Source organism: Carcharhinus amblyrhynchos, chromosome 19 (genome assembly GCF_965287045.1).
Source record: "Carcharhinus amblyrhynchos chromosome 19, sCarAmb.v2.hapA, whole genome shotgun sequence".
Lineage (NCBI taxonomy): Eukaryota > Metazoa > Chordata > Chondrichthyes > Carcharhiniformes > Carcharhinidae > Carcharhinus > Carcharhinus amblyrhynchos.
The window spans coordinates 35,699,527-35,723,217 of NC_137342.1; the positions used below are offsets into that span (position 1 = coordinate 35,699,527).

At 41.7% G+C, this 23,691-nt stretch overlaps 1 protein-coding gene across 1 annotated transcript in view; it reads right to left on the minus strand.

Annotated features, from left to right (window-relative positions):
- snd1 (staphylococcal nuclease and tudor domain containing 1) overlaps window positions 1-23,691 on the minus strand; it is a 907,822-nt gene that overhangs the window by 74,197 nt on the left and 809,934 nt on the right. Inside the window, exons 21-22 of the mRNA XM_080207582.1 lie at window positions 16,689-16,802; window positions 6,224-6,427 (exon numbers count right to left, since the gene is read on the minus strand). Coding sequence (XP_080063708.1) covers window positions 6,224-6,427; window positions 16,689-16,802 — 318 coding nt within the window. The remainder of the gene's footprint in view (window positions 1-6,223; window positions 6,428-16,688; window positions 16,803-23,691) is intronic.

Below are 23,691 nucleotides of genomic sequence, written 5' to 3' on the forward strand. Positions count from 1 at the left end.
CTTATTGGTGACTGCACGTGTGTGGGTATAGGCTGAATTGAAAACTGGACAATTATCTAAAGAGCTAAGCTTTGCAGGGCTAAAGGGAAAAAGACTAAGTGAGTTACTGTTGCAGAGAGTCAGCATGGACACAACAAATGGCTTGCTTCTGTGTTGTAACCATGCTACTGTTCTATGTAACCTTGTTGTGATACTCTCCAGAGTTGAGCAGCTAGTCAATCATCAAAGCTCCATGTGAAATAATGGCCAATTAAATGAGGTAATGAAGAGTGGCTTGCACACATGAAATTGTGTTCCGACAAGAGCTTGTATCTTCAGGAGAGGAGAGGGGAAAACAGGGAATCGGAGGTGGTCAGAAATGTTCATAATCATCGACAAATGATTAAATACAATAAAGGCTGAGAATCTAAAATGAAATACTAATTATAGTTTGTTAAAACACAAAGGATAAAATGGTATTTTGGAATATTATCAATTACAAGAAGAAATATATTTTTCCCATTATTGTTATTGCACGCTCATTGAATATTTAATTACAACAAGCAATAATTAGCTAAGTTGGAATGAAATGTATGCTTGTCCTTTGGAACATGAGCTGTGCAAACGCTAATTAGATGGGTATATTAGCACAAATGCATCAGCTCAGTAGGAGTCACCCCTCCTCATGGAGGCCAGAAATGACAAATTTAACTTCCAATCCAATTCTGGTGCAGTATTTTCAATCCAAATTATGTATGACATTTACATTTTCAGGTTTTTTTGCATTGGATTTATTTATTGACACTGAACCTCAATCAACCCAACAAACCTCTGCTTGTCACACGGTCTTGAGAAGCTCTGGCTGCTAGTTACAGATTTATAACTCTGATTTGTCTGGCTTTCTTCTCTCTCACTTTCCTCTTCTTCTCCCTGCGATTACTTTACAGTGGAATAAATCATCTGCTCTGCGGTAAAAACACTCCCGATTGCTGCCATATTTCACCCCATAATAAGAGTTCTTTCACAGTTTTATGTTATCGAGGCAGTAGAGATTACAGCATAGTAATGTCAGCCAGGTCTCTCCGCAATCAATCCGTTTTATGAGACTTTGCCATGGTTTGCAAATAAATAATGTACTTTGCAAGTCACAACGGCCACTGATTATTCTGAATCTAGCTCAGTTATGCAATCTTGCAAAAAACCCCCAACAATTATAATGTTACCCACGTGTGGAGTGGCATTGTACAATGGGCTGCCTGTTGGCCATTCCAGTAGGGTCATCTCTGGACTTTTTGCAGCATAAAATCAGGACGGAGACATAGTTTTTCCCCCTCTTTCAAGTAGATCTCACTCAGATGAGTCAGAGCTGAGACAGAGGCAGTGATTTCCATTCTTCATCACTCAACCTGGTCACATTGAGAGAAAAGACCGAATTGTCTTTGTGACAAAAATGTTTGTCTGATGATTAAAGCGACCCAGGTGGATGACAGTGGCACAACTGTGACAACAACCATCAACCATCTCCATGTTGCTCTGTCCTATAACAGAGCTCAATTCTTTTCTGGAATCCAGTTTGGACAAATTTAATTTCACCCTGTACACTGACTCACTTTTGATTTTTCTCACTTCTTCCTTTCGGACTTGCTGTGCATTTCCAAATGTTTCTGGACATTGTGGCTGCTCTGCTGTCCAGAGTCACATAGATTTGCAGGTTATGCAGTTAATAATGTAGAGGATAGCAATAAAACCTAGGAACATACAGAACTAAGAGAGTATAGCCATCAGAAAAGACTGAACAGACTCAGGTTCCTTTCCTCTAGAAATAAAAGGTTGAAGGATGTCTGGCCCAACTGAGGTAGAATTAGAGATTAATTTTCGACTCACGGGGGAGACCAAGACTAGAGCTCATAAATATAAGGGACTCATTAATAAACACAATAAGGAATTGAAGATAAATGTCTTTACCCAGAGAGTGGAATAGTTGAGTGAATAGCGCAGCATAAATGCATTTAAGGTGAAGTTAGATAGCACGAGGAAGAAATGAATAAAGGTCATCCCGATAGGGTTAGATGAAGCTACATGGGAGGAGAATTAAGCTGACCATAAACACCAGCATGGACTAATTAGACCAAACAACGTGTTCCTGTGCTATACATTGTATGCAATTTTGTAAGCAATTGACAGGTATGCATACTGGGGAAAAGAGGGAGTAGAGATATGGAAGGAAAAGGTCGAGTGGAATGTGATTCCTCATTTCAAGAAGATGAGGTAAAGGTAAACCAGAGAATTACAGACCTGAGAGTCTCACATTAGTGGTAGGGAAACTATTGGAGAAAATGCTGAAGGAGAGAATTAATCTCCACTTGGAGAGGTAAGATTTGATCAGGAATAGTCAGCATGGCTTTGTCAGAAGAAAGCCATGTCTAACAGATCTGATTAAATTTTTCGAGGTGATGATCAGGTGTGTAGATGAGGGCAGTGCAGTTGACATACTTCATATGGATTTCAGTAAAGCCTTTGATAGGGTCCCACACAGGAGACTGATAAAGAAGGTAGAAGCACAAGGGATCCAGGGTAACTTTGCAAGGTAGGTAGGAGGTAGAGAATGGTGGTACAAAGCTTTGTGTTTGACTAGAAGCTGGTATCCTGTGGAGTATCACATGGATTAGTGCTAGGTCCCTTATTGTTCATGATATATGTAAACAATATAGGTGCGAATATTGGATGGATGTTAAGTAAGTTTGCGGATGATACAAAGATCGGCACCACGGTTAACAGTGAGGAAGGTATAGAGGGGTTGGTCAGATGAGCAGTTCAATGGCAGATGAAATTCAACCCTGATAAGTGTGAGGTGATGTACCCCAACAAGACATGGGGTACATAATGAAAGGCAGGACAGTAGGAAACTCAGAGGAACAGAGGGATCTTGGGGTGCTTGTCCACACAACCCTGAAGGCGGCACGGTAGATTAACAGGGTAGTTAAGAAAGCACACGGGACATTTGCCATTATTACTTGTGACATCGATTATAAGAGCAGGGAGGTAGTGTTGGAGCTATACAAAGCTTTGGTTAGGCCATAGCTGGAGTACTGTTCTGATCACTTCACTACAGTGATTGCTCTGGAGGGGGTCCAGAAGAGATTCACTAGGATGCTGTCTGGGATGGAGCATTTGAGCCAAGAAGAGAGGCTGGATAGGCTCAGGTTGCTTTCTTAGACAGGAGGCAATTGAGGTGTTTATGATTACGGGCAGATAGGAAGCAGCTGTTCCCCTTAGTTGAAGGTCAATAATGAGGGTGTTTCACTTTAAGGGCAGAAGGTTTAGAGTGGATTTAAGGAAAAATATTTTTGACCCAGAGGATGGTGGGAGTCTGGACTGCACTGCCTGGGAGGGTAGAAGAAACGGGAAACCTCACAACCTTTAAAAGGCACATGGATTAGTTCCTGAAATGTCATAACATTCAAGCAATGGCCAAGTGCTGGAGAGAGGGATTAGGGTACATTTAGTGTAGTTTAGCTGGTTCAGTCTTGATGGGATGAAGGGTCTCTTCTGTCCTGTACAACTCGATAAGAAACATTACAAACCAAAATATGACAATAAGCCACAAGGAGATGTTAGGACCGGTGACCAAACACTAAGCCACAGAGGTAGATTTGAAGGAATGCCTTAAAGCAGGAAAGAAAGGTAGAGATGAGCGATATGGGGGCTGGGGGGAATTGATGAAATTCCAGATTTTAGGGCTAAGGCACCTGAAGGTGTGGCGGTTGTGAACGACCAATAGTAGAGCAATTAAAATTTGGGGATGCTCAAGAAGGAAGAATTAGATCAGTGTAAATATCTAAGAGAGTTGTGGGGTGACCAGGAGCCAATGTGAGTCAGCGAGCACAGGGGTAATTGGTGAATATTCACCTCAGATATAGACAGCAAAGTTTTAAATACGGCATAATGTGGGAGATGAACCAGATGTTGGAATAGTCAAGTGAAGAAGTAACAAAGGCATGAAGGAGGGTTTAAGTAGCAATGACAAGGGCAAAGTGAGGCAATGTCATAGAGGAGTAAACAGGCATTCTTAACAATGGTCCAAATGAGGTTACAAGCTCATTTCAGGGTCAAATGTGACACCAAGTTTGCAAATGGACTAATTTAGTCTTATTTAGACAATTCCTGCTCATTAAATACTGGAAGTTGGATAAGCAGTGGAGGAGTTGAAAGGGGCAGTGGTGTTGTCAGCATACACATGAAATCTAATGCAGTGCATGTGGATATCATTGAAGGGCATCATGTTAATCAAAAATACGAGGAGGCCAAAGATAGGTCCTTTGGTGACACCAGAGATAAAAGTATAAGAGCAGGAAGAGACGCCACAGCAAATGATACTCTGGATACGATTAGATAGCTGAGAATGGAGCCATTTGAGTGATCGCACGGGATGACATTGGAGAAGGGATGGAGGAAGATGATGTGGTCAACTGTATTAATGGCTGCAGAAGGTAGGGAAGGTTGAGGAGGGATAGTCTATTGCATAGGATGTCAATTATGACTTTAATAAGGGTCACTTTGTTAGTTTGTATAGATTCAAACAGGTGCTCGGGAAAAATGAACACACATATGGGATGTGACAACACATTCAAAGCGTTTGGATAGTCAGATTGGGGATGGGGCAGTATGCAAATACAGTGGGTCAAAGGTTTTTTTTTAGGAGGGGGATGGTGGCAACAAACTAAAAGGAGAGAGCAATGACACCTGCAAAGAGAAAATTATTAACATCACAGCTAACATGGAGACCAGGAAGGAAAGTTAGGGGGTCAGCAGTTAGTTGAGGGAAGAGGAGGTGGGCCTAATAGACAAGATGAACTCAGAGGACATGAGGATGGATAGAAGAGAAACTAGAGGAAGATGTGAGTTTAGGAATAGGGCAACTTTATAGGGTTTGCCTTGTGGGATCAGGGGAGGGGTGTGGTGGAGGCAGTAGCTCTTTTGAACGGCAGCACATATGGGAAGGTCGTGGCTGCTGCCACAATGACAGCCTAATCCAGCCTCAGAATCCAGGCTACCAAAGAGTGATGCTGGGAAGGGATTCACTTGGTGGGCATTAAGGGGGATGGTGTTGTAGGGAAATTGGCAGAAGAGCAGGGTGGCTCTCAGCGAACCTCCCTTTCCCCAGGACGAGCCCCTTGATCAGCACAGGTTACCTTTGAACACTCCCATGGGTTTTCTTGTAGTGCATATCATCTACTGAACATGCACTGCTCCCATTGTTTGGTGAATGCCAGCAGCAGCGGAATGAGACCTTTAATTGGCCATTGCTCACTATTGTCCTCAATTGGAGATGGGCTGGGAAGGCTGTCACAGGCTTCTTCCCCAGACATAGCTTGGGAGAGCAGGAAGGTGATGGATTCCCACGGATTCCCATGGATTCCTGCCCGATTAAGTCTCTCTCCTTCCTGACCAAACATCACAGGGAAGGGTACCAGATTCTGTCCTCCAGTACAGTCTCCTCTTGCTATCAGCTGAGATCACACATATATTTGCTGATTTGTTCATTCTAACCATTATATTCCCATCAGCTCTCTCCTTTTACCTGTCTGGTTTGAAAAGAAGAATAGAAGCAAGTAATTTAACCCCTTACACCTCTTTTCAATTTGATCTTGGCTGATCTGCAACCAAACTCCATAGTGAAACTGTGCTTGGTCTTATGTTGGCACTGAGAGGTGTAATTGAAGTTAGGAAGGGGGGAACACTACAGCTGTCAAGTGACTGCTGACTACACAAATATGGCAGAACACTGCAGATGCAGGGCATACAAAACAAAAAATAGCAAAATGCCCTCAGCAGGTCAGGCAGTTAACTAAGAGAGAAGTAGTTAATGTTTCAGGTTGCTGGAAGATCATCAAGCTGAAATATGTTGATTCTTACTCTCTCCACAAATGCTTCCTGACCTGCTGAGTACTTTCTTGCATTTTCAGTTTATGCAATACCAAATGGTCTTGCTGCCAGGGCAATTGTGCAAAATTGCTCCATCAGGATGAAACTCCAAGACAGGATAAGATCATAATTTTACACAATCACTTTCCCCCTTCTGTTAGGCCCAGAGACATTAACTTCTAGTTTCACTGGCATGATTGTTACTTTGTTAAAGTCAACCCTTTCCTTTAACAGACAAGATTTTCGATCAGGAGATCCCAATAGAAACAGTACATCAATCATGGCTCTAGGCTGACAGAACCATTAGTTGGTCACTTACCACTTTCTGCAAGTGCTTTTCCTTGCGCACATCCACCATGACAAGTCCCTCCTTGACCAATCCAAGCCCCACATCATCTTTAGAGTCAGCAAACTGCAGTGTAACAAATGAACAGCTGGGTCCCCCAAATTCAACGTTCAGCAGACACTGGGTATTCTGGATGTCCCTGACAACACTGTCAATTACATCAGCTTTAGCATCTTCCTGAAAGACAGAAGCACAAGACAACCATTAGGATTGCAGCTAATCAACAATGTTCATTTATCAACTGTAAATGAACACAACAGCCCATCCACAGTGAGCCATTGGCCTCAGTGGTAGTATCCTCACCTCTGGAATTCTGACTGGAACTCTGGCTCCAAATTCTGAAAAGATGTCCAGCAGAATGCTCATATCATGTGGGTATGGGTAGCCCCGCTGACTTTATGGTCTGTGGGAACTCGTTAAATCCTCTTTTTTTTGCTGTTTAGCACTAACATCTCTACTAGGTAGTTTAAAGACAGTTAGCGCCATGAAAGGAGTGTTGATATCACGGCCTGTCAGATTGGTAATCAGTCTGTGAACCCTTTCTACTACTTCACACTGTCCTCCGTAGGAAGAAAATGAAAATACAAAAACTCATCCGGGCTGTTAGCTTGGTTCAGCTGTTACCACTCTTAAGATTGCAATTTCAGGTTCCACTTCAAAACTTGAATATGTCAATGCAGCTTTGAAGGGGCATTGCACTGTTAGTGGCATGAGGATGGGATGGTAAACCAAGCACGCAACTACTTGTGCTGGAAGACCCTTTGTCAGAGCTGCAGACTTGAAATATTAGTTCTTTTCTCTCTTCACAGATGCTGTCAGACCTGTTGAAATGTTCCAGCATTTTCTGTTTACTGATTACTGTTCCAACATCCACAGTAATTTGTTTTTACCTCACCTACTTGTTCCTGAGCTTTCTATTGCTACAATAATACTCTCATGAGATTACTGCTTAAGTTGGCTGCTAGAGTAGTGTTGAACAAGGTAAATAGTAGCTGGGTCAGTATGTTGCGGGTACCCAGGCAACCCAGATTAAGCAGCAAGGAAAATCTAACAGTAATAGCCACATCCAATTGCTATCCTATTTTACAAGTGTGTGTGTTTTTCTCTCTCCTCTTACTTCTGTCTTTCCTTTTCTCTGCATCCCTTCCTTCTCTAATGTTTCTTAAATGTGTTAGAGCTCCCTAGATGAAAAAGCAGATAGAAATTAAGATAAAGAAGAAAAAGTATGCTTATGACAAGTGTCACGTAGAAAATACAACTGAGAACCAAGCTGAAAGCAAAAGGTTTAGAGGAGAGGGTTGAACCCTGTCACCAGAAGGGTACAAAATTGATAAGCAGGAGGTATTCAGTAAACAGTCGATACTTAAAGTTGACAAGTCACCAGGATGAGATGAGTTACATCTCAAGATTTTGAAGGACGTGAACTTGGAAATTGCAGGTGCGCTGGCCATAATATTTCAGTTTTTCCTAGATTTAGGGGAAGTGCCAGAGGATTGGAAAATTGCAAACGTTACACCCTTATTCAAAAAAAAAGGTTGCATGGCTAAGCACAGAAATTACAGACCTGTCAGTTTAACTTTTTGGTGGGAACCTTCTAGAAACAAATATTTAGGATAGAATTAGTAGTTACTTGGATACCTAAATATCTCCAGGCAGAATGAATACACGAGCTAGACTTCACTAGAGTATTGTGTACAGATTGTGCCACATGTAAGGAATGCATTGGTGAAAGTGAAGGAGATTTACAAAAGTGGTTCCAGGGATGAGAAACTTCAGTTTTGAAGATAGATTGGAGAAGTTGCGACAGTTCTCCTTGGAGAGGAGATGGGAAGAGGAGATTTGATAGAGGTGTTCAAAATCATGAGGGGGCTAGACAAGAGTAGATAGGGAGAAACTGTTCCCATTCATAAAAGGGTCGAAACGAGAAGATACAAAATTTGAATACAAGAGGGTGGTTGTAGAGAGTTATTTTTCAAACTGGAGGCCTGTGACCAGCGGTGTGCCTCAGAGATCAGTGCTGATCTGAATGAGAATATAGGTGGCATGGTTAGTAAGTTTGCAGATGACACCAAGATTGGTGGCATGTTGGACAGTGAGAAAGATTATTTCCAATTGCAGCGGGATCTTGATCAACTGGGCCAGTGGACTGACGAATGGCACATGGAGTTTAATTTAAACAAATGTGAGATAATGCATTTTGGTAGATTGGACGAGGGCAGGACTTACTCAGTTAATGGTAGGGTGTTGGGGAGAGTTACAGAACAAAGAGATCTAGGGGTATATGTTCATAGCACATTGAAAGTGGAGTCACAGGCGCACAGAGTGGTGAAGAAGGCATTTGGCATGCTTGGTCAGAACATTGAATACAGGAGTTGTGATGTCTTGTTGAAGTTGTTCAAGACATTGGTAAGGCCACACTTGGAATACTGTGTGCAATTCTGGTCACCCTATTATAGAAAGGATATTATAAACTAGAAAGAGTGCAGAAAAGACTTACTAGGATGCTACCCAGACTTGATGGATTGAGTTATAAGGAGAGGCTGAATACACTGGGACTTTATTCTCTGGAGCACAGGAGGCTGAGGGGTGACCTTATAGAGGTTTATAAAATAATGAAGGGCATAGACAAGGTAGATAGTCAATATTTTTTCCCAAAGGTAGGGGAATCTAAAACTAGAGGACAAAGGTTTAAGGTGAGAGGGGAGAGATACAAAAGTGTCAGAGGGGCAATTTTTTCACACAGCGGGTGGTGAGTGTCTGGAACAAGCTGCCAGAGGTAGTAGAAGAGGTGGGTACAATTTTATCTTTTAAAAAGCATTTAGATAGTTACATGGGTACGATGGGTATAGAGGGATATGAGCCAAATGCGGGCAATTGGGATTAGCTTAGGGATTTAAAAAAAACATAAGGATGGCACGGACAAGTTGGGCTGAAGGGCCTGTTTCCATGCTGTAAACCTCGATGACTTTATGACTCTAAGATACAGATTTAGAGATTTTCAAAAGAAGCAAATGCAATGGGAGAAAAAAACATTTTCACACAGTGAGTAACTCAGGTATAGAATGCTCTACCTGGAAACATTGTGGAGCCAGGTTCTATTGAAATATTCAAGAGGGCAAAGGTCAAAGAATCCATATAGTGCAGAAAGAGGCCATTCGGCACATCGAGACTGCATTGATTCTCAAGTAGGGCATCTTATCCAGGTCCTATCCCCGAAACCTCACATATATAGAACATAGAAAAACTACAGCACCAACAGGCCCTTCAGCCCACAAGTTGCGCCGAACATATCTCTACCTAATAGGCTTACTTAGAACCCTCAATCCTACTATCTCTTAAAAGACCCTATCGAATCCGCCTCCACCATCACTGCTGACAGCCGATTCCATGCACCCATCACCCTGAGTGAAAAACTTACCCCTGACATCTCCTCTGTACCTACTCCCCAGCACCCTAAACCCATGTCCTCTTGTGGCAGCCATTTCAGCCCTGGGAAAAAGCCTTTGAGAATCCACCCGATCAATACCTCTCAACATCTTATACACCTCTATCACCTCATCCTTTGTCTCTCCAAGGAGAAAAGACCGAGCTCTCTCAACCTATCCTCATAAGGCATGCCACCCAATCCAGGCAACATTCTTGTAAATCTCCTCTGCACCCTTTCATTGGCTTCCACATCCTTCCTGTAATGAAGTGACCAGAACTGAGCGCAGTACTCCAAGTGGAGTCTGACCAGGGTCTTACACAGTGGCAGCATTTACCCCACTAATTCCCCTAAACTATACATCATGGAACACTAAAGGCAATTTAGCATGGCCAATCCATCTAAACTGCACATCTACGGAGGAATATTTGAAATGGAAACAATGTACTGGGTTCTGGGGAAAAAAGCAAGAAAATGGCATGAAGTCATTTGGAGAGCTGGCACACACTGGTCTCCTGCAGCGTAACAGCTCTGTGATTCTGGGTTGATACTTCATAACATAGATGCATTAACCCACTGGGGGAGCTATGGTCATATTCAACAACATGGGGATGTTGAATTGGTGTGCACCCCTTTACAACCAGCTTTATTTATCTTGGCTAGGGATGTGAAGTCCTTGTTTTCCTCAAGTTCTTGAGTCTTATCTGGACAAGGAATAAGAAATCAGAAATAATCTGCTTCCCTCGCAGAATCCAAATTTCTGATTTTGAGCTGTCACCATCAGTGCCAAAGAGAATTACACTCACAAAGCTGTGCTTCCGTAGCCCATCCAAACACTGGAACAGCCCAGTTATTAGATTCAAGCTCACGAAATCCAGGCAGAGCTCGAGGGTACTTGTGCTCCACGTACCAAGCCGACCAGCCCTTCCTGTCAAAATGATCCCACAGATAGGAAAGTGCCACAGAATAGATATCTTCATGAGTATTTCCACTTGAACTCATCCAGAATATCAGAGGAAATGCTAGGAGCCAGTGTCCAGGTCCTTAACGCTCAGAAACCAACTGAAAACTGTGACAGGATAGAAGTAATTGAAGCTTAGACAAAATTGATAACAAATGCTGGCCTGCCAGCTGTAGTTCAGTTGGTGATACTTCTGCCTTTGAGTCAGAAGGTTTTGGTTCAAGTCCCACTTCAGCACTTGACCACAAAAATCAAAGTAGGCACCCCAGTGGAATACTGTGGGAGTGCTTCACTGTCAAACATACTATCTTTTAGATAAGCTACTGAACTGAGTACTGTCAATGCTCTCAGGTGGACACAATGATCACATGGCACTAAATCAAAGAGGAAGAGAACTATACTGGCTGAGATTTATCTCTACATTAATGTCACAAAACAAAATTATCTGATCATTGTCATATCACTGGAGCTGGCTGTGTGCAAATTGGCTGCTGCATTTCCTACATTAGAGTCATAGTCATAGAGTCATAGAGGTTTACAGCATGGAAACAAGCCTTTCAGCCCAACTTGCCCATGCCACCCTTATTTTTTTTAAAACCCCTAAGCTAATCCCAATTGCTGGCATTTGGCCCATATCCCTCTATACCCATCATACCCATGTAACTATCTAAATGCTTTTTAAAAGATAAAATTGTACCTGCCTCTAATACTCTGGCAGTTTGTTCCAGATGCTCATCATCCTTTGTGTGAAAAAATGGCCTCTCTGGACACTTTTGAATCTCTCCCCTCTCACCTTAAACCTATGAGCTCTAGTTTTCGACTCCCCTACCTTTGGGAAAAGATATTGACTATCTACTTGTCTAAAATAATGAGGGGCATATAGACCTCTATAAGGTCACCCCTCAGCCTCCTCCGCTCCAGAGGAAAAAAGTCCCAGTCTGTTCAGCCTCTCTCTCAATCCATAAAGTCTGGGTACCATCCTAGTAAATCTTTTCTGCACTCTTTCTAGTTTAATAATATCCTTTCTATAATAGGGTGACCAGAATTGCACACAGTATTCCAAGTGTGGCCTTACCAATGTCTTGTACAACTTCAACAAGACGTCCCAACTCCTGTATTCAATGTTCTGACCAGTGAAACCAAGCATGCCGAATGCCTTCTTCACCACTCTGTCCACCTGTGATTCCACTTTCAATGTGCTATGAACATGTACCCCTAGATCTCTTTGTTTTGCAACTCTCCCCAGTGCCCTATCATTAAACTGAGTAAGTCCTGCCCTGGTTCAATCTACCAAAATGCACTACCTTGCATTTGTCTAAATTAAACTCCATCTGCCATTCATCAGCCACTGGCCCAATTGATCAAGATCCCGCTGCAATTGGAGATAGCCTTCCTTAGTGTCCACCATGCCACCAATCTTGGTATCATCTGCAAACTTACTAACCATGCCGCCTATATTCTCATCCAAATCAGCACTGATCCCTGAGGCACACCGTTGGTCACAGGCATCCAGTTTGAAAAAAAAAATCTATACAACCACCCTCTGGCTTCTGTCAAGAAGCCAGTTTTGCATCCATTTAGATACTCACCCTGGATCCCGTGAGATTTAACTTTATGCAACAACCTACCATGCTGTACTTTGCCAAAGGTCTTGCTAAAGTCCATGTAGACAACACCAACTGCACTACCCTCATCTACCTTCTTGTTATCCCTTCAAAAAACGCAATTAAATTCATGAGACATGATTTTCTACTCTCAAAGTCTTACTGACTGTCCCTAATTGGTCCTTGCATCTCTAAATGCCTGTAGATCCTATCTCTCAAAATACCTTCCAACAATTTATCTACCACAGTTGTGAGGCTGACTGGCCTGTAGTACCCAGGCTTTTCCCTGCAGTCCTTTTTAAACAAAGGCACAACATTTGCCACTCTCCAATCTTCAGGCACCTCACCCTGACTATCAACAATTCAAATATCTCGGCTAGGGGACCCGTAATTTCCTCCCTAGCCTCCCATAATGTCCTGGGATATACCTCATCAGTCCTGCAGATTTATCTACCTTGATGTGCTTTAAGACTTCAGCACCTCTTTCTTTGTAATATGTACACTCCTCAAGACATCAATATTTAATTCCCCAAGTCCCTCAACATCCATGCTTTTCTCAACAGTAAATACTGATGAGAAATATTCATTTAGGATCTCACCTGTTTCTTGTGGATCCGCACATAGATTACCTTGTTGATCCTTAAGAGGCCCTACTTTCTCCCTTGCTACCCTTTTGCCCTTTATGTATTTGTAGAAGCTCTTTGGATTCTCCTTTGCCTTGTCAGCCAAAACAATTTTGTGTCCCCTTTTTGCCCTCCTGATTTCTCTCTTAATCTACTCCTACACCCCCTATACTCTTCAAGAGATTCACTTGATCCCAGCTGCCTATGCAGATCATGTACCTCTTTCTTCTTATTGGCCAGGGCCTCAACATCCAAAGTCATCCAGGGTTCCTGGCTTCTGCCAGCCTTACCCTTCACTCTAAGAGGAATGTGTTTACCCTGAACCCTGGTTAACACACTTTCGAAAGCATACCACTTACCAGACATCCCTTTTCCTTTCCACAGACTCCCCCCAATTAACTTTTGAAAGTTCCTGCCTGATACCATTTAGAATATTAACTCTAGGGACAGACCTATCATTCTCCATAGCTATTTTAAAACAAATAGAATTATGGTCACTAGTCCCAAAGTGATCCCTCACTAACACTTCTGTCACCTGCCTTTCCTTATTTCCCAAGAGGAGGTCAAGTTTTGCCCCTCTCTAGTCAGGCTATCCACATACTGAATGAGAAATACCTCCTGAATACATTAAACAAATTTTTCTCCATCCAACCCTCTGATACAATGCTCAGTCAATGTTGGGAAAATTAGAATCTCTAACTACTACCACCCTATTTTTCTTGGCGCTATCCGTAATCTCCTTACATATTTGCTCCTCAATTTCCCGCTGACAATTTGGGGGCCTATAGTACAACCCTATCAAAGTGATTTCCCCCTTCTCATTTCTCAGTTCTACCCATACAGACTCAGTTGTCGAACTGTCAGATATATCCCTTCTCAGAATGGCATTATGATAGTGATTACCCTTCAAAAACCACTTAATTGGCTGTATAATATTTTCAGGCATCAAGTGATTGTGAAAAGTGTGATCAATGCAAATCTTTTTTGTTCCTTCTTCCTTTAAGTCAGATGTGAGGGAATAAAGGAAGATTCTTCATTATTACGCTTCAAACAGCTGGATCCAGAACTCAAAAGCCATCCCTGTTTCATGAGACAAAGTCATAATTCAGAAGGCAAAGGCAGAAAGGCTGGATGTTTCAGGAAATCAGGACTGCAGGATATCAAATGTGAAATTCAGAGATCGTTATTTACAGCTTGTGAGAGAGAAGGCACCTTAATTTCAAACAATATATTAAAACAGTGATAGAAATATTTTTAGCTGTTGACTGTACTCACCTACTCAGTGAGAATGCCTTTACCTGTCAACACTTAACAGAGTGTCAGTTGTGTGTGGGAAGAAGTTGAATAAAGGTACTCTGAACTCAGTGCGTTATAAATATTTCTACAAACTCTAAGATGTGGCACTTAATTCAATTTCTGAAATCTATTATTTCCCAGGGAAAGAGGACTGGGGAGAAAAGAAATGCCTTCAACCAACTAAGCCCAATTTAATTAACCATTTACAGTTATGTGCTAAATTAAATATATAAATTAGTAATTCCCTCAGGAGAAATACATTCATTATACTTGCAAATTATAAAAGAAAGAGAGGCTAATAGAATCAACTGAGGGTTGCTAGGGAATCAAACTCTCTTCAGTTGAATAAGCATACTGTAGGACAGTTGGTAAGTGTTGCTTTGAAGTTGCAATGATGTTTCCATGTGGCCAGAAGCTCAATAATTTACAACATGGCTTCAACATGCTAATTTCAAATCTGGCATCCAAAGCACTCTACCCTTTACCCTCAATGTTAGAAGCGAGACCCCACACATTATGCCCTAACCTACATAACCCTTACTTTTCTGGAACCTTGTCACGGTGGAATTTCTTACCTCCCTTTTACAGTCTAGACACTTCTAAAAGCTTGTGCTTGGCAGCAGCGAATCACAAACAATACAAAATGCTGGAAATAAAGGTCATTCAACATTGGCAAAAAGGAAAAAGACAGTTTAACATTTTAGGTATACTAAAAACATTACATTTTTCATTTGCTGACATTTGTTCACTATGGGGAAAGCAACCTGCCTCTTCCCCACAAATATCATCCTGCAGCTGTAATGTAGGGCACAACCAGAATCCGGTTCCATTCATTACCCTCTTCCAGTGACCCTTCAAGTCTTCAGGGAATGGACTATGCTCTATTTTGGCACATGGTCCCAGACAGCATTAAAATTCTAGATGGGCACAGCATTTGAAGAGTGAAGCTTTCCCTGCTCTGACAGTGCCAGCCAGTCCCCTAAGGACTGTTAAAGCAGCAATCCCATATTAAAAAGTCTTAAAGTCAGCATTGAATGGGTTCAGTGACTGCCATGTAGGCAAAAGCCACAATCATTTTGCATGCAATCAGATGAATGATTTAATTACATTATTGTTGGTTGAGTGAAGAATGTTGATCAGGCCACCAGGAAATCTCTGCTTCTTCAATTGTGCCCTGGGATACTTAACGCTCAAATGAAACTCCAGCAGAAGCTGACATTGTTATGGCTTAATACCTTATTGACTGAACAAAGTCAAAATCAGCTACAATAAATGCCCAGTAAACTTTACCGTGGGCTATTTTGAAGTTATTAAATGCCAGGAGATCATTCATGAGTTTCTCTGTCTAAATCTGTGAGGACGGTGCGGCTCTATTCTAGTTGAGTGAGATGCAATACACTGTGGCTAGGAACCATCCCAGATATTGCTTCAGATAAGGGCTCTGGTGTTCACTTTCTGAAAGACATCTGATGTGCAGACATACTTCTGTATACCAGGTAAGGACCTTTAAGATGAACAAAAGCAAGCTTGTTCTTTTTTCACAAATCAATTTTATTCACCTTAGGATATTCCTTAATCCTTTCCCGCTCCAGACAGTCAATTATCTTGAGACAACTGATGCCCTTAATGTCCATCCATTGTGATTTATTTTACAATTTGAATAAACTGGGCTTAGCCTTTTGCTTGCTGCAATAACTTCCTCAGTTTAAGACTGCACACTCAGAAGTCATTACAAGACAGAACAAGGGCTTCTAGTGGGCTTCATAAAGAGTGGAAGGTGATCTTATTTATTATTACATTCCTACGTTTTCAACATGCTGTCTATGTCACTGATGTGGAATGGAACTCCCAGTAAAGTGCCAGTCATGGCTTGTGCAACTATGCAAATTAATTGTTGCCCTGTCACCTAAAATCACAGTGCTAGCATCTGCCTTGGACCAGATATCTAAGAGCAATGGCATTACAAATTTAATGCAGTGATAGTGGGGGCATATTAATATCATTTCCACTTGAATTGTGGAGGAATATGCCCTTAGATTTCCTTTTCCTAAAACTTGCATGATGTCCAGAGAAAGAAACACCAGGTGAAGTACTGGTACTTACGAGATCTGTCATTGGTGCTGAGGGCAAGGCAAGAGGATGTTAGCATTCCACAAGAAGCCTATCTCAGAACAATGAAGGACATTAGTTTGTCTATTTTCCCCGTAGGAATACGACAAAGATGTCCCGTGGCAACATCTCTGTAACAATTTTGTCTACACTTGTGCACTGGGTATTGCTAAATTGCATTAAGTTGATCTTTCTCTACGCCCTAACTATGACTGTAACACTACATTCTGCACTCTTTTGTTTCCTTCTCTATGAATGACATGTTTTGCCTGTATAGTGCACAAGAAATAATACATTTCATTGTTTATTAATAGATGTGACAATAATAAATCAAATCAAAAATTTGCCTGGTAGACAAACATTAAAAAAAAATACTTCCTGCGCATGTGGCGAGGAAGTATTTTGTTATATTCTTACTTACATCTTGTGGCACCTGAATATATGCAAAAGTATATTCTGTGGCCTGAGCAGGCAGGACTCGTGTGCTGAAGGCAGGCGGCAGGACACCCAGACGAGTGGATGCCACACACTCTTTCTAAGGGAAAGAACACATCAACAATCAGCACATGTCGTAGCACGTAGGAATGCAACAGCACCAACTTGCAATTATTCATTAACTTTGATGTAGAGTTTTCACAGGAGCATTATCAGGCAAAGTCTGACAATGAGTTACACTGGGAGATAAAACAGACAAAAGCTTGGTCAAAGGAGTGATAGAGAAGAAAGAAGAAAGAGAGGTACAGGGTTGGGGCGTTTTACAGAGGGAATTCCAGATCTTAGAACCTAGGCAGCTGAGGGCAAGGCTGTTAACTGTGGAGTGAAGGAAATTGGGAAACCGTATGACACCAGAATTTGAGGAGTGCAAATTGTTCCGATGCCAGCCGATGTTATTAATGGACAAGAGAGATCCCAGGGTGGATCCTGTCTTGATAGATCCAAATCTTTCTTTTTTGTTCAGATACGTGGAAAGCAGCTACTGAACTGAGTCACAGGAGTTGGCTGATGAACTAGTAATAAAAGAATAAAACATTTAATAAATAGGAAAAGATTAACTATAATACACTACTCCTCTACTACAACTCTTTTTTTTTACAGATATATGCAGATTTGTAAGGATAACACAAGTTATAAAATCTATCTTATACTCTAATGTTCACAAAAGCATACAGTCCATGTAAATTAATAGGCAAACTATGGTCAGACCCACCACACTCTGAAACCACATGGCAGATGCCACTCAAAACAACACAATGGATTTCTCAGCAATTCCCTCCAGGTGCCTGTCACATTGTGGCAGAAACTCCATCTTTCATGTGAAGGTTTCCAATTCTCCACCTCAAATAGCGCATCTTGGAATCTTCACCCAAACAACATTTTCACTTGGGTGTCACCACCCAAGGATCCACCTTCAGAGTTTCTACATTTCCTTCCAAAGTTCCTCTCCCCTCGAGTGCCAAATGCATTCAAGTAATTTGGAGTCTGTTGCTCTGCTCTGTACTTTAATTTCACTGACCAGAACCATTTCTCCAGATTCCATTCCTTCTTTTGTCTTAGCTGTCATCTTTAAACTTTTCCCTGTCACTCCCTGGTTTTAAGAAACAACTTCCTTAGTTTGGGACTTGCTTTTTGTCCCTTTGCATTGCTGCCTGTACTGGCTCTTTCTGTGGAATACTGCTTTCAACTGAATTACAACTACTCTTTTTGTGAGGTGATGCATTTTGATAGATCCAACTCAGGTGGAAGCTGCAAAATAAATGGCAGAATAATCAGGTGCATAGACACACAGAGAGATCTAGGAGTACAGGTTCACAGGTACTTAAAAGTGGCAGCACAGGTGGAAAAGGTGGTAAAGAAAGCACATGGCATGCTTGCCTTCATCCCATGGAGCATCAAGTATAAAAGTTGACAGATTATGTTATAGTTGTATAAAACATTGGTTAGGCCACATTTGAAATACTGTGTCCAATTCTGGTCACCACACTACCAAAAGGACGTGGAGGCTTTGGAGAGAGTGCAGAAAAGGTTTACTAGGATGTTGCCTGGTATGGAGGGTATTAGCTGTGAGGAGAGATTGAGCGAACTGGTTTTGTTATCCCTAGAATAGATGGAGGCTGATAGAAGTTTATAAAATTATGAGAGGTACAAATAGGATGAAGTTGGATGCTTTCTCCGAGGGTAGAAATGACAATTACAAGGGGGCGCAAGTTCAAATAAGGGGGAAAGGTTAGTGGAGATGTGCAGGGGGAGTTTTTTTTTTACACAGAGGATGGTGGGGGCCTGGAATGCACTGCCAAGTGAGGTGGTTGAGGCAGTCATGTTAGCCACATGTAAGACTTACCTTGACAGGCATATGAACAAATGGAGAATAGGGGGATAAAAGCAATTGGTTTAAGTAGGTAAATATGATCAGCGCAGGCTTGGAGGGCCGAAGGGCCTGTTCCTGTGCTGTACTGATCTTTGCTCTTTGTACTTTTGCTGTCTCTACGGGCCTCTGGTTGTTGGGCAATCACACAGTTTTCCTACTTTAAAAGTTGTAAAATCTTATTAAAATGCAGGCATCTTTTAAAGTCAAACTAAAACTCAAGTTCCCTTATCACACAACTGCAAAAATATAAATTAAGCTTAAAACTAAACTTAAAGCTTATGCTCAACACACACCAATACAAATATAAATTACCTAAAATTATATCTACTTCCTAATGATATATCTCACAGAGAGTTGTAAGGTTGGAAGTTATGGACATAGGGATTAAGGGGTGAGGCTGTTCTACATGAAACACAAAGAGGAGAATTTTGAAAATTTGAGGTATTGCCATACTGGAAGTTAATGTAGCTAGGTCAGCAAAGGGGTGATGAACAAACAGAATTTTATGTCAACAGGAAACAGGTTTTTGAATGAACTCCAGTTTCCTGAGGATGCTAAGTAAAAGGCCATATAGAAGAGCATTGGAAAGTTCTGAAGAAAGACACCTAGATCTGAATTTTAATTATCAGATAGTTTTTGAAAAAATAATTGAAACGCTGTATGGTGCTGATCATCAGGCCGCAAAACAAGTAGAAAAGGATTAGGGATCATTAAAGACAGTTTGAGACCGGTGCTTTAAAGATTAATTTATATATTTTCCCAGACGTCCAATGTATTTTCCCTCTCGAGAAATGACAGTTTACTGGATTAGGACTTCACAGGCATTAGCTCTCCAGAATATCAGCCATCGTGCATGTCAAGTTTGCAAGCCATTCAGCTGTGTAGGACAGCACAGATAGTTGCACTCTGCGCATACCCAGAGCACACTTGCGGCAGGGATCAGTGGGCAGTAATGAGGAGAAGGAAACCAGATTTCATTCTTCCACTCCCAGGAGCAGAAAGGTCAAATGCAGCAGCTGACTTAGATCAATGTGGCTGGCTCTTAACAGCCACCTAAAATGGGCAATAAAAGCTGGCATTGCCAGTGAGGTTCATATCTATGAATGAATAAAAACAAAGTTAACATGGTACTCGTGAGGATAGAAGCTAGGTCCTCCTGATCTGCATGACATTCCATAAAAGCAGTGTGATCAACGGATTTAGGTTCTAGTCAGACCTCAAGTGTAGGATCAGAGTATCCAAACTGAAGGATGAAAGTGTTAGAAAACATGGAGTTGGGGGTAGGGTGTTAGCGTGGATAGAGGACTGGTTGTCAAATAGGAGGCAGAGAGTGGGGGTCAATGGGTGCTATTCGGATTGGCGGTCGGTGACTAGTAGAGTGCCCCAGGGGTCGGTGCTGGGGCCTCAGCTATTTACCATTTATATAGATGATCTGGAGGAGGGAACCGAGTGTATGGTGTCGAAATTTGCTGATGACACCAAGATTGGTGGAACGGCAAATTGCGCGGAGGGTGTGGAGAGTCTGCAGAAGGATCTAGATAGGCTGGGCGAATGGGCCAGGAACTGGCAAATGGAATTTAATGTTGGCAAGTGCGAGGTGGTCCACTTTGGTAGGAATAATGGTAGGAAGGACTATTACTTACGTGGCGAAAAACCGCAGCAGGCGATGGTGCAGAGGGACCTCGGGGTCCTTGTGCATGAGTCGCAAAAACCCAGCTTGCAGGTGGTCAGGAAGGTTAATGGGATGCTGGCCTTCATAGCGAGGGGGATTGAATATAAAAGTAGGGAGGTCTTGCTGCAGCTGTATAGGGCATTGGTGAGGCCGCAGCTGGAGTACTGTGTGCAGTTTTGGTTACCGCACTTACGCAAGGATATTTTGGCCTTGGAGGGAGTGCAGAGGAGGTTTACTAGGCTGATTCCGGAGTTGAGGGGGTTGAGCTATGAGGAGAGGCTGAATAGATTAGGCTTGTACTCGTTAGAGTTGAGAAGAATGAGGGGAGATCTCATTGAGACATATAAGATGATGAATGGGATGGATAGGATAGAGGTGGAAAGGCTCTTCCCGCTCAGAAAGGGCAGTAGGACTAGGGGGCACAGCCTCAAGATAAAGGGGGGGCGGTTTAGAACAGAGTTAAGGAGGAACTTCTTCACTTAAAGGGTGGTGAATCTCTGGAATTCTCTGCCCGTTGAAGTGGTGGAGGCTGCCTCGCTCAATATTTTTAAGACGCGGGTTGATGGGTTTTTGATAAGCGAGGGGATTAAGGGTTATGGGGAGAGGGTGGGAATGTGGAACTGAGCCACGACAGATCAGCCATGATCTTATTGAATGGCGGGGCAGGCTCGAAGGGCTAGATGGCCTACTCCTGCTCCTATTTCTTATGTTCTTAAAACAAGATTGTATTTGGATATCATTTTGTATTAAGGGCTCCATTTTGTGGTTAAAAGTCAGCTTCTGCAGAAACAAATGAATTGGGAGATTGAGAGGCCTGGCCACCCTCACACTGAACACAGCAATTATGAAGTGAGCTCTACCACAGCTTTCACATCACCATGTGCGTTGTCTGTGAGTTTCATTTACCCTAGTAAGTAAATTAAGTGAAAGGCTGAGTCCAGAAATCTCATTTTTGCACAAGAGATAATGGCTCCAAGCTCGTCACCCTAGCATATCCAACAGTGAAATTAACGGCAAACATACATTAGGGCACGAGAGTGAGAACTTAGAGTGCCAGATACATCTACGACTGAGCTTACTATACTCACTTTCACACGTCAAACACCACCTTGGGATTTTTAAAAAATCAGGCATGACTCTCAAAGCTGTTAACGTTTTAGATAAAACGTATGAACAACTTGTAAAGTTACAGCGTATTGAGCAAAACAGTGGTTTAAAAATGATTTTTAAAAAAATCCTCCTGGTTTGTCAGTGTAAAGAAAATGATGCTCAGTATTTTTGCTAATTATAATTTCATCTCTATCTGATTGCTGCCTTCGATTTTCCCAGCTTCACAGCAGTAAGGTAGAAATTGACAGAAGGCAGTGACATTGGTTGAAACCAGCATTTATTACAAGGGTTGGAGGTTTACGGCTGTTCACAGATGAGAGAGAGTGAGCAATTGATTCCCTTCTAAGCTCAACTCTGATACAAATTCCAGTGGCGATATACATTTAAAGGCACCTTTGACTTGTCGATGCAAAGTTGTTTTTCAACAGCATCGTGCACATCTTCAAACTCTTAGGAAAATTTGGGGTTGATGGGATATGTTTAAAAAGAACATTCTACCTAATCATACTTCTACCTCTGAACCTGTATGACCAACAGCTGCTCTTCAGTTTGATGCTGATTTGGAGAGCTGTGTGCAGAGACCTGTGAGCAGAAGAAGTTCATTTTTTGCTGCAATGTAGAACCATTTCAGAGCTGCAGAAGCAATTTGCCTGAGCAGTGGCAATCTGTGCATCAAGCAACTGATGCAAAACTCACAACAGCTGCTGATAAGCTAAAGACATATCACTAACTGTATTCCATGCCTTTTTTCAGTCATGGGATTGCTAAGTACTAACAATATGGGTGGAAGTAAAGAGTTTGTATTGGTATAGCATTTTTCATCGAGTCCCAACGATATTTATATTGTAGCATAGTCAGTGCAGTAATGTCGAAATTGTGGCAACCAATTTACACATGCAGCAAGATCCCACAAACAACTGTGTGATAATAGTTGATCTATTTTTAAGGTTGTTTGAGGGATACATATTGGCTAGAACATTGGGGTTAACTTTCCCTACTGGGAAAGATATGATCAGATAGGAAGAGATGAAAGCAATGCTGAGATGCTGAGCTCAGTCTCCTTTACTGCACCACCAAAAACTGAACTTTACTCTTTTGGTTTCAGATACCAATATCTGCAGTAATTTGCTTTTATACTCAACATTACCACAGTTTTGACATCCAGCTTTGGCCCAGATTGTTCAGAGATAAGTATAGAGTACAGCACCCTGAACTCTGCTCTAAGTGTCTTTTAACTGCAGATTTTGCATTGTGGAAGTGACCAAATTACAACCATTGGACCATATGTAGCACGTGGGCTCTGGCTTTTTAGTTGGGAAAACTCTATTGCTGTGTATTTTTTTTAATGTGTTAGTGTGACTGTTTGATTTTTCTGGGCCCAGAAAAACCTGTAATTGATGTTTCTAAAATCAGTTTATTCTTAATTTGAGATATATGCAGATGAACACAAAATCGAATGATACATCACAAAAGTAGGTGATTCAGCTGATATTGTGCCTGTGCCAGGTTATAACTTTATGTATGAGCTGCAAGGCTTAATGATGTATAGCCAAGTAGCACAGAATGATAAAATGTTTTGATGGTGTTGTTCTACCACATTAGTATGACATTTGTATCTTCTGCATCGTCCTTATGGCTTTGGTTCATAAGATTACAGATTTGGTAATAATTATGGGCAGTATTTATAGCCAAGTAGCACAGAATGATAAAATGTTTTGATGGTGTTGTTCTACCACATTAGTATGACATTTGTATCTTCTGCATCGTCCTTATGGCTTTGGTTCATAAGATTACAGATTTGGTAATAATTATGGGCAGTATTTTTCTGTAAAGACAAGAGTAACTATAAATTTGGCTGCCTCCACCTCATTTACAACTGACAGGAACAAATTTGAATTGCTGGAAGGACAGATTACAACTCAGTATGCCCTGTGATCCTGGTGTTAGACAAACATGTGGGTAGATCATAAGTCATCTGCAGTTAAGAGTTTCAGAATTGTCAGTCTTTGTACTGGCAATCATCAACATCTGTACAGATCTTTAAGAATGTCCATTTGCCTCTTTTATTCACCTAAGCCTGTCAATTATGCACCAGTCAGAAGTTCTAAGAGTTTGAAAAAACAACTGTTTCTTTCATTTCCTTGTCTGAAGGAATGGGGTCATTCCTTTTACAATAACCGCCTCTGCTACAATACCCAAGTACTGATTCTTCTCGTGCGAGTCAAGATCATTTGTGTCAGTCAGTCTCACAGTCCAGCCTGATCCCATCCTTGTGCG